This window comes from Hippopotamus amphibius, chromosome X (assembly GCF_030028045.1).
Source record: "Hippopotamus amphibius kiboko isolate mHipAmp2 chromosome X, mHipAmp2.hap2, whole genome shotgun sequence".
Classification (NCBI taxonomy): domain Eukaryota; kingdom Metazoa; phylum Chordata; class Mammalia; order Artiodactyla; family Hippopotamidae; genus Hippopotamus; species Hippopotamus amphibius.
This window is the reverse complement of record NC_080203.1, coordinates 42386925-42398900: the sequence shown is the minus strand read 5'-3', so window position 1 is coordinate 42398900 and position 11976 is coordinate 42386925. Positions and strand designations below refer to the sequence as shown.

Below are 11976 nucleotides of genomic sequence, written 5' to 3'. Positions count from 1 at the left end.
AATAAAATCTCTACTTTTACAAGAGTATAAGTTTTACCATTTCTGATAACATAAGATCTACCCCTCACTCAGCACTAGCCTGAAGATTAAGTACGACGTGTATTCTGAGATATCACATAGATCTCACTGCTTGAAAATACCTCCCCCGCTACCTTAAATCCCACAGCTGTGGTGATACACATTTTAAAAAAATTGAGCCTTGAAGATTTCTTTTTCAAGAATTCCTTATTAAAATGCAAAAAGCACAGAGGGGGGTGGGCAGATGGGTCATGATTTAACCTTAGCTCCCTTTACATTAAGCCACCACTCCTACCATATTTTTTACATTCCAGCTTTTTCCACGCTTGCTTTCATGTTGTTCTTCCAGAGGTAATGCTAAACATAACAAATTATAAATATAAAAAATACCTTATATTTTCACACAGTCTCTCATTTGATGTCTAAATCCAAGCCTACTCATTTTTTTAAAAACAATTTATTTTTCCAATGTAAGAAGAATAACAGGTTTATTATAGAAAATTTGAAAAAGGCAGGAAGATAGGAAGAAGAAAAAAATATCAATCATAGTCCTACCACGTAAAGAACAACCGTTGTTAACTGTGTTGTCATGCCTGTTCTTTAAACAAACCTCAGTTTAGGTCCCATTTCTGTTGTGATGCCTCCCTTGACTCTTCCTCCCCCAGAACTTCTCTATCATGTTTGTACTACTCACTGTACAAATCAGTTAACTTGGTGTGTGTCTTGTGTTTCCAACTAGATTGTTAGATCCCTGAAGGCTGAAACCATGGGTTATACTTCTTCACTTATCCCCAAACACCTGGTATGTTGGACCCAATATTTGCTGACTGATTTAACCTAAATGAATACAAATCATTTCAGAAAGGATATGAAACAGGCCAAGTATCTGAGTCATGAAAGTTAAAGCTTTCTGGTCACCTGGTTGGGTGACTATTGCTTTTCTGTTCCTGGAACTCTTGAAAGCCTATTTAACTAGCCTCTTTCTCCACACCAAGACTGAATAAGAAGCAGACTGATTAAGAGCCAGGATTTACTCAAAGATTCTCCATGTAAGGCATAAAGGTGAGAGAGAGAGAGAGAGGGTGAGAGAGTGAGAGAGGTGTTGAGAGGGAAGGAGGAAAGGAGAGGGTAGAGAAGGGGATATAGAGTATCTGGTGCTCAATCCAGTATGTGATTTGCCTCCAGCACCGTATACAGGATCCCATCCACTTGCTCTGAGTCAAACCCGATCTCACGAAGCTCCAAGTGAGGGAGGACAGAGGTAAGGAGATAGCTGACGTGGATACGCAGCCGCGTAAGCTTTGCCAAAGCCCTGTATGATGGAGTGAGGGACAGGAGAAGAGATGACACGAAGTCGTTAGCCAACAGAACAAAATGAAGCTCCTTCAAAACAGGCCTACATTTCTCAATAATTATGTTTCCATTAGCTAGAAAGAAAGAAGAAAGCACAATGCCACCAAGCACCGGGAGACTGGCTGCGGCTCCCTAAGAGGTGACTGCTCAATCCTTGGTGGCCTAGGATTTAATTAAGGCTTCTTCCCTTATCTATGACCAGTAACGGGGGGTCCTAAGGGAGGCTTCCCATTAGCACTCACAAGCTGATAACTAAACCCTAGTAATTAACCTTTCTAGGTCATCTCCCTCTGGGGTCCGGTAGGAGACCTGAGCCTTCTGCAGCACTTCCAGGTGCGTCTCTGTCTCCTTCAGTTTCTCTTTGAGTTCCTGCTTTTCCTCTTTGGTTCTTTCCAGCTCAGCTTTCAGAATCTGAAATTCAGCTTGGCGATAGCCCATGTGTTTCTTGCTCCAATACAAGCCTTCCGTTTCCTGGGTACTATAGGTCACCAATTCATGCTGGACTTTCTTGAATTCAGAATGCCAGTGATTCCTCTCCTGTTCCAGCTCCTCCACCTGCAGTCCAAGAAACAGAAATTCAATGACCCCATATACTACTGAAAGCTAAGGAGAGTGCCCCAAATTTTCCTGAATATATTCACCCTGTGATCCCTCTATACATATTCTTCTACTTATGGACCTTTTCAAACCCCAAATATGGGAGGGAAGCCCATTAGGGTTCACTCAATCTGAGATATATCACAGAAGCATTCAATGGCTTATTTTGTTTAAAGGCCACACAGAACATGAGATCATCAGTTCCATCTCTCTGGTTCCTTGGTTACAATGGCCTCTCATTCCTAGTGGTAAGGTGTTACGCTAACCTTTTGCTGGAACATATTCCTTTCTGCCAAAACACGTTCCAGCTTTTCTGTGGTTCTCTTCAATTCTTCTAGCTCTCTTTGGTTCTTCATCTTTGGTGTATTACGACCCCCGCTCTCCTCATAGCCTCTTCCTTTCTCCACAACAGCCGCAGCAGGAGTTGCAGCAGAGGCCACAGAAGAATAAGGCACCGGGTTCCAGGATTCACCTGCTTTTCTCCTCTCAGCAAGCTCCTCTCTGTTAAAAGGGATCAGCTGAATGGGAGCTCCTGAATCTCTAACACCTTTTGCAACACCGACAACAGCTACAAAAGGTCCCTTGCTTACTTCTTCCTTGTTTGTGTGTGTGTTGCCTCTGTTAGATTCTTCTGCTACCAGTCTTGGCATCTGATCTTCTAATTCTTCAGGGAGCAGGGAACCCTGGTGTTGGTCTTGGGCTCCTGAATACAGAACTGAGACCTCCCTACTCTGACTGGTATTCTTGATTGCTTCTGGGTATTCTGGGGAAAGGTACGGTGGTGTGCTTCTCTCAGAACTGGATTTATCGTGGCTGTTCTCCCCTTCTGGGTAGGCAACTGCTGCCTCTGCCCTCCTGTAAGGGCCAGGCATGGAATAATCTAGAGGAGGTGTTGTCATCTCATTCTGGAGCCTTCTTCGTTTCTCCACAGGTTCCTCACCTAGGATCCACTTGTACTTACTGCAAGAAGAGGAGGAAATTAAATTTTAAGCTGTCGCAATACAAGTTCAGTATATTCTCATCCTATGGAGCCCCTCTTCAAATTTCCCATATTAAAACTGACTCTGTTATTCACACATCATTTGAGGTTAGGAATACATCTTTACCCCCAAACCCAAAACCCCAAACTTCACTTTAGCAACTTGCTGAGATACCAATGTGTGTTAAGAGAGACAGAGTATATCGAAAGGTATGAAGAGTCAGCATCTGGATATAACAGGACCAGGCTGAACTTCGTAAGATTTCTGAAAACAGGATTGAAACCAGCCTGACTTGGAAGTTTCTGAAAGGCAAGTAAAGGAAGAAAAACAACAAAAAAAATACACGTGCAAAATACATGAGAATGCAAAAAAAAAAAAAAAAAAAAAGGTCATAAAAAGCCTAGTGGAATAAGTGGAGGAGACCGAGCCAAGTCGTTAATTTTTAAGTGTCACAAAAACCTTCCAGTATCAAAGACTTACGCACATTTTTTATATTGCACTGAAACACCACACAACGCCTTTGCCAGCCAACTGGATTGTGGCTATTGCCCATTATCCACTTGTAAAAGTTAATTAAAATACAGGGCCCTGGTCAGAAACAAAGAAACTGAATTGGCCAATTTAGATCATTCCTCACTTAGGGCAAAGGAATTCCCCTCTGTCAGGGCAGACAGGCACTCCCTCAATTCTTCAGGAAAGCCCAGGACAGTGATCTCAAATCACCTTCCATTCATGGCTGCTATACATACTAACGGTTGCAGGAACTAACAAGGAAATTGATGCCAATGAGATCCATTGGCAAGTTTATGTCATGCAGCAGGATGGGACCCCCATTTTTATCTTTATAACTATTCTGCTCTCTCTCCAGAAAACCAAGAAATTTCAAGGTGAAAATTAACATTCAAATTTTCAAAGAGAAAGAGCCAGGCATATTATTGGCCACCATATCTCAAGGCTGCCCGTATTTCTCTGCAATTTCTGGGAACAACTGTAAGACATCTCAAACCTTAGCTTCTTAGAATGCCTTGAATGTTCTTCAGAACTAGTGTTCACCCAGAAATAAAACTGGTCTGTCATCTTAATAGATCTTGTGTCAGTCTTAGGAAGAAAACAAAAGGACTTAGGGACTATGTAAGAACAAATACACCCATCTTTAAACACACGTACCGGCCACTGTAGATGGTCCATTTAGCGGTGGTACTGAGGATGATAGTAAAACGAGCAGTTTGCAGGTATGAAGGAAGGGTACAGGATACTAAATAGCAACAACAAAGTTTCATGAAAGGCAATTTAAGTCAAATTATCTGCCTTCTCTTCATTTTCCCACCTCTAAGGATTCTGTCTTTATCCTCTCTTCTCTCCCTACATTTCTTTTTATTTAATTGTTTAATCATTTATTTATTTATTTGGCTGTGCTGTTTGTTGCGGCATGTGGGATTTTTTAGTTGTGGCACGTTGGATCTTTAGTTGCAGCATGCGGAATCTTTAGCTGTGGCATGCAGGATCTTTCTTTTTTCTCTTTTTTTTTAGTTGTGGCATGCAGGATCTAGTTCCCTGACCAAGGATGGAATCCGCCCCAATCCCACCCCACCCCCCTGCACTGGGAGTACAGTCTTAACCACTGAACCATCAGGGAAGTCCCCCTACACTTCTTTTCTTTGGTAATCTCATACAATCGTTTGGCTCTAACTTCTGGAAGATAACTTCCAAGTTATTTTCCCAACCCTGATCCCCAGCACTGAATTTCCAACTGCCTATTACACATTTCTTTCCAGAGGTCTCACTGGTATCTCACTCGGTATGTATAAAACTGACCTTTCACCTTCAAACCTGCTCCCTCTCCTAAGTTTCCTATTTGTGTTATGACACCACCAAACTCTCGGTAATTTTATATCGTTCTACCACTATCAATACCCAAGTTCAAGCTCTCATTACCTCTCCTGGACTACTGCAATGGCTTCCTTCAATCTCCCCTTATAACACCTCCAGATCACCCACTGCCAAGTTAATCTTCCTAGGGTATTGCTCTGATTATGTCACCTCCCTATTTCCAATCTTTAGTTATTGTTCCCCACAACATAAAAGCTCAAATGTCTTAGCTTGGTATTCAAGCTTTTCCATTCCAAAACACAGGAAACATTTACTGAGCATGTACTCTGTGCCAGACAGGTCCTAATGGGTATGGTCTCACCCAATTCTCCCAATAACCCTGAGGGAGGAGGCATTTTTATCTTCATTTTAAAAAGAGGATATTCAGGCCTAGAGAGGTTAAATAACTTCCCGAAGGTCATGTAGCTAGTAAATGGCAGAGCTGGGATATAATTTGGCCCTAGCTTTATCTCTCACTACTTCCCCTTAAAGATAACAGCCAAACAGAATACCCCACGATATCTCAGGCTGCTTCTTTTGATTGGAATACACTTCTCCTGCTCAACACTGCAGGTCTTAAGTCCAGTTCAAATGCCACTTCTGAAATCCTATAGCACTTTAGCACTCTCTATGTAATATATATTACTTTCTACTGTGTGTTTGTGTGTGTGTGTGTGTGTGTGTGTGTGTGTGTGTGTACTGCAGGTTTCCCACTAAAGTATAAGCTCATTAACAGAAGGTAGCTTAACTGTGCTACATGGGGATGAGGGAACAAAATTTTGCGAATAAGAGGCAATCAAAAAAGGAACTATTATGCTAATGAGAGACAATGAATGGATTTTACTTACTGGTTCTGTAAATACTTCTGGTTCTTCCCTCGAGGAATCAATTCTTATTCCAGACCAGTATTCTCTGATTTAGTAAAGGTTAATTTAGGGTTTACATACCAGGAATTATTTTCCAACTACATAGTTTCTTCTCATTTTCTTTTTTCTTTCTGTCATATTCCTCCATTGGCTGTCTGCAGAGAAGCCAGCTGATATTTTTACAGGGACTGTGTTGAATCTGTAGCTCAATTTGGGGAGTATTGTGCTCTTAACGTTAAATCTGCTGATCCACAAGCATGAAATGACTTTTCATTTGTTTAGGTCTTCTTTACTCTCATTTAACAATATTTTGTAGTTTTCAGTATACAACTCTAGCTCGTGTTTCTGTTAAATTTGTTCCCAAATATTCTGTTTTTGAAGCTACTATAATTGGAGTTATTTCATTAACTGTTTTCTTAATTTTTGTTGTTCCTTTCAAAGAGCTGACTTTTGGTGTCACTGATTTTCTCTATTGCTTTTCTATTCTCTGTTTCATTTCCATTCTGATCTTTATTTCCTTATTTCTGCTTGATTTCGGTTTAGCTTGCTCTCATTTTTGTGGTTTCTTAAGGTGGAAGTTTGTTACCAACTTGAGATATTTCTTCAATTTTAATATAAGCATTTACAAATATAATTTTCCCTCTGACTACCTCATTAGCTTCAACTCATAATCTTCTGTATATCTTATCTTCATTTTCATCTCTAGGTATTTTCTAATTTCCCTTGTGACTTCTTTTACTCATTTGTTATTTTGGAGTGTGTTATTTAATTTCTACATATTTGTGAATTTCCCAAATTTCCTTCTGTCGCTGATTTCTAATTTAATTCCACTGTGGTTGGAGAACATCCTTTGTATGATGTCAACTCTTTTAAATTTGTTGAGGCTAGTTTTATGGTCTAACATATGGTCTATTCTGGAGAATATTCCATATGCACTTGAGTAGAATATGTATTATGCTGTTTTGGGGTGAGGTGTTCTGCACATATCTGTCAGGTCCAGTTGGTTTATAGCATTCTTCAACTCTTTTATTTCCTTGTTGATCTTCTACCCATTATTGAAAGTGGGATATTGAAGTTTCCAACTATTATTGTTAAATTGTCTATTTCTCCCTTCAATTCTGTCTGCTTCTACTTCATGCATTTTGGGGGCTCTGTTGTTAGGTCCATATATGGGTATAATTTTTATATCTTCCTAATGGACTTTATCAATATGAAATGTCCCTCTTTATATCTAGTAACATTTTCTGTTTAAAGTCTATTATTTTTTCTGATATTAATATAGCCACTCTAGCTCTCTTATGGTTGCTGTTTATATGGAATGCCTTTTTTCATCTTTTTATTCTCAACCTATTTGTATCTCTGAATATAAAGTGTATAGATATTATATTTGTATATGTAAAAAATCCAATTGGATAATCTCCATCTTCTGATTGGATTGTTTAATCATCACATTTAATGTTGTTGTTATGTCAGAACTGATGTCCACTATTTAGCTTTCTGTTTTCTATATGTGTCATGCCTTCTTTCTTTTTTTCCTTCACTTTCCCTCTTTTCATGTTATGTGGATATTTTCTAGTTTAACATTTACAAATCTAACAATATATTACTACAATTACTACTTTACGTAATGTTATGTCTTTTGAGGAAACAAAGAGAAGAAAGTAGAGCAAGGACATATTTATAATATTTATAGAGTTTGTTAAATCAACCTTATTTTTCCATTTTTAATTTTCTTTATTTCTTACTGTGGCTCTGAGTTACCATCTGGTGTTATTTCCCTACTCCAATACAGCTTTGCTCCCACCCACTTCTTTTATGCTGTTATTGGCAAACATTTTATATCTGTAGACAAGCCCAACAATAAAATTATATACATATATAAAACTATGTATAAATATATACATATTGTTTATGCTATTATTCTTTACATCAGTTAAGAATAGAAAGAGGAGGAAATATGCCACTGTGTTGTCTTTTATAATTAATTACAGTTACCACTGCCAGTACTCTGTCTTTTCATGTGCATTTGAATTACTATTTGGTGTCACTTGTTTTCAAGGTGAAGAACTCTTTTCAGTATTTCTTGTATGGCAGTTTTGCTAGAAACAAATTCCATCAGCTTTTGTTTACATAAGAACATACTTCACCTTCATTTTCTAAAAATAGTTTTATTGGATTTATGATTCCTGGTTAAAAGTCTTTCTTTAAGTACTATGAATATTTCATCCCATTGCCTCCTGGTTTCCACTGTTTCTGATGAGAAGCCAGAGGGTAATCTTATTGGGGTTCTCTTTTACATATAAATATTTTTCTATTTCTGCTTTCAAGACATTCTCTTTGCCTTTGGCTTTCAATATTTTCACAATATTTTCACTGTATGGCTGCAAATCTCTTTGCTTTTATCCTATTCTGAGTTACCTGAGCTTCTAGGATGTGTAAATTAATGTTTTTCATCAAATTTGGAACGTTTTTAGCCATTATTTCTTTGACTCTTCCTCCCTCTCCTCTCCTTCTTGTACTCTTAATTTGCATATGCTGGTGCACTTAATGGTGTCCTACATTTCTCTGAGGCTCTTTTCAATTTTCTTCATCCTTTTTTCTCTCTATTCTTCAGACAGCGTAATCTATAATTACTGTATCTCCAAGTTTACTGTTTCTTCTGCCAACCCTAACGTGCTGCTGAGTCCCTTTAGTGAAATGTTCACATTAGTTATTACACATTTTACCTCAAGAATTTTCGTTTGGTTCTTTTTAAAAATAATTTCTGTCCCTTTACTAATATTCTGCACTTGATGAAACATGGTCTCCTCTATTTCTTTGAACATATTTATAATGGCTGCTTTGAAGTCTTTGTTTCTAAATCCAACATCTGGGTCTCTTTAGGAGCAGTTTCTATTACCTGCTTCCCGCCACCCCACCATGTACAAGTCATACTTTCATGTTTCTTTGCATGTGGCATAATTTTTTGTTGACAATTGATATTTTAGATAATACAGTATAGCAACTCCCACATCCCTGAGTGGTTGTTGCCATTGTTTGCTGGGTTGGTTTTTAGTGACTTGGCTGAACTGACTCTATGAAATTTGTTTCCCCTGTAGTATGCAACCTCTAATGCTCCTGCTCAGATTTCTTTTTGATTTTTATCTTTTATTTGGCCATCTAGGAGTTACTCTGAGTCCACACAGGTCAAAAGTTATAATTAAGTCCCCTTAGCCAGTTAGATTTTTACTCTTTACCACTGGATATATGTGTGGCTTGGAGGCTGCTATCATAGTTCAAGGAATTCACGTTTCTATCCTACATTCAGCCAGGTAGCAGTAGCTTGGATTTCCCTCTCCAATCACCTCTGAGAAGGCACAGCCTTGAGCATGTGCACAGTCTTCCAGACTACCAGGGATATGTGTGATTTTACTTTTAAGCCTGGCTTCCTAGGAGTGGCCCGAGTCAGAGTAGCTTACTGTTTATCCAGTGGTTGATTAGAGGTTGTGTTTAAGTCCCTAGTACCAGTGAGGCTCCTGCTCTCCGTTGTTTGATCTGTGTGAGGCTTGGGGACTGCTTTCAAGTACACCTTGTGTCCTGAATGAGTGCAGTCTTGTGCTTACACACAGCCTTCCTAACCCCCAGGGTTGACTATGATCCCAGGAGTGCTCTTCTTGGATGTCTTTTTGCTTGCTTCTCTCTGTTACCAAATTTACGATTATGTAGTCATTTTGCATGTTGTAACTTGTATCAAGGAGCTATGAGTGCCCTCTTAATTGCTCTCCACTAAGATTTCCATTGTTTGTTAAAATGCCTTTAGGAATGGAATTCTTCATGATCTGTTAGTTCCTTTGGGTGTAACTTAGGAGTTCTTCATCTGTAAGTCCTGCCTTTCTCCCTAAGCAGAACCTCTGTGCCACTGTGCAAGAATCGATGGCAGGGACAGTGGCCCACTGTCTAAGAGGGAAGTCTTTTCTTCACAAATGGGTGCTGGGACGATTTTTGGCTTGCTCCTTCTGGCACGAACCTCTGCCTTATAGGTAAGTTGTGGCTGGAGCAATAGGAGTCCAGGATTGTCAGCATGCTGTTCTTAGGTGAGTGCTTCCACCCTTTGAGTGGGGGCTGAGTGGGGGAAGAGAAAGTTGGGTGGGAGAAGAGACCCAGTCCTCTTGAGTCTGCTTGGAATAGAGCTCCTGCAAGTCAGACCTGGGGGATATGAGAAATGTCAGAGGCCTGAACCTTCCAGGTGAAACCATAGCTCTAGACTAGGAGCTAGGAAGAGAGGGAGCCCCCAGCTGGTTGACCACACCCACCTGGATTAGAGCTTCATGAGTAGTCTTCATAAAACATAGCTTGGAGGGGGATGGGAGCAGACTAAATGCCAAAGACTCTTGTTGTTCTTTCTGAGATTTAATAGATCTCCTTGAATGTTTCTGTACTTGCTGTATGCCCCTAAGACAATTTCTAGGAACTAGGAAAGATTGTTTTGTTTAATAATTTTTTCCAGTTACATGGGTACTTGTTGGTGAAAGAGTTCACCACATTACTCATTTTGCCATTCTGGAAGTCTTTCTCAAAGATCATACTTTAAAAATGTTAATACTGGCTCTTGAATCAATCTTATTCATTTGCAAAATTGTTTTTCTATTCCTAGCTCATGTATTTTGTTTCAAATATTCCTTTAAATATATTAGAATGTCTTTTCTCCTCTCCTTCCACCATTACAATGTAATTTGGATTTTTTAGGTTATTCTTTTAAAAACATGAAATAATTAGCCTTTGACATATAGCTTACTCAAAGCTTCCCTAAATATCTAAATAAATTGCAGCCACTAATTCTCACCTTTGTCTGAGTACTTATGGCTACTTTAGACCTTAGCTCATACCACTCATATGAAACCTAGCATGTACCAGGGATGCTTACACATATAACTTTGAGTACCATAAGCTCCATCTTTGATTCCATCACTGCCTTAGAACACTGCTTTCATATAGTAAGCACCCAAATATATGTAGAATGAATGAACAGAAAGGGGACTATTTCCTTTACCAGATATAAGCTGTCTTCCCCTAAAAGGTTATGCTTGCTTACATAAATACTAGCTAAACTTACTCTTTACTGCAGGTCTTCCCCTCCCCTTGCTAGATTCATGAGACTCACAAAGCTGTTTCCAATGCCACCTCTGGAACACCTTCTAGGTTTATAATCTACTCCACTAGAAATTTTTAAAACACTCTTGGATAGTGTAGGCTTTGTTTTATCTAGAGTTAAAGAGCTGTACTACATGACCCAAGGACCCTTATCAGCTTCAGGTTTTGATAACAAAGGAGACCTTTGCAACCCTTGACTAAAGCAATTATTCCCTTAACATGGTTTTCTCAGAAAACCTTTTATACTAAACTCTTGGGCACCTTAATTTTCTTCTATGAAATTTGAATTCCCCTATACGTGTAGCTTGAAACGACATATCATTTATTGACCTTACATGAAACATATGGCATGAGCAGCATCAATTATCATATATCTCTTGAAAGAATAGTATTCTCAAATTAAAATTACACATAGTGAAAGTACTCTGCCTGTCCTCCAGAGCCAAAACCCAGCTCTGGATATAGCAGTTCCATAGAGACTCATACAGAAATCCTAATTAAGACTGATGAAGTATGCCACCCAATGGATGTACTGACATACTGCACTCATAAAATACGCACATAGGTTAGCATTTGTTATCTCCTTCAGATTACCAAAATTCACTAGACAGTACCAAAAGAAACACTGAAGAAAGAGAAAGGAAAAGTGGTCACAGCAGGGAAAAGACAGCCTTCAAGAGCAATGACACCTTGATACTCCAGTGGCAATTCTGATACATGACCATCTCAAGGAGATCAAGGTAGAGAGGTAACAATGTGCTTTGAAAAAACACATCACTTTACTGTGCACCCCTCCCAACCTAAAATGGGAGCTGGAAAACTACGGATGGAATTAGACTCAAACCCCGAGACCGACTAGGCTATATTTCTTACTCCCTTGTTGCATAATTCTATCTTAGAAATAGCTCCTTCAATATGACTTGATTCAACCATTAGTTACTGAGTACCTACTCTCTTCCAAGGCACTGTTCTTGATGCTTTCATACAGATTCTCATTTAATTCTTTCAGAGTTCTACTGGTTTTTCTCCTAACAGTTTACTTCCTTTTGCTCATGCTCAGGGAGACATGGTGTTCTTTCAATAACTGCAAGGCTTAATTGTGGAAGAATCACTGAATAGGGGACTTGCACACATAAACAGATGTTTGCCTAGGTGGGAAGCTG

The 11976-nt window shown here is 39.1% G+C and overlaps 1 protein-coding gene across 4 annotated transcripts in view; it reads right to left on the bottom strand.

Moving 5' to 3' along the window:
* Positions 1 to 254: 254 nt before the first annotated feature.
* MORC4 (MORC family CW-type zinc finger 4) overlaps positions 255 to 11976 on the bottom strand; it is a 52603-nt gene continuing 40881 nt past the window's right edge. For 2 of the 4 annotated variants that reach the window (XM_057718408.1, XM_057718411.1), the window contains 3 exons: positions 2235 to 2928; positions 1643 to 1926; positions 257 to 1330 (listed from right to left, as the gene is read on the bottom strand). In XM_057718408.1, the coding sequence (XP_057574391.1) occupies positions 1177 to 1330; positions 1643 to 1926; positions 2235 to 2928 (1132 nt within the window). In that variant the 3' untranslated portion in view covers positions 257 to 1176. Of the gene's footprint in view, positions 1331 to 1642; positions 1927 to 2234; positions 2929 to 11976 lie in introns of all 4 variants that reach the window. The other 2 variants (XM_057718409.1, XM_057718410.1) reach the window with 2 other exon arrangements.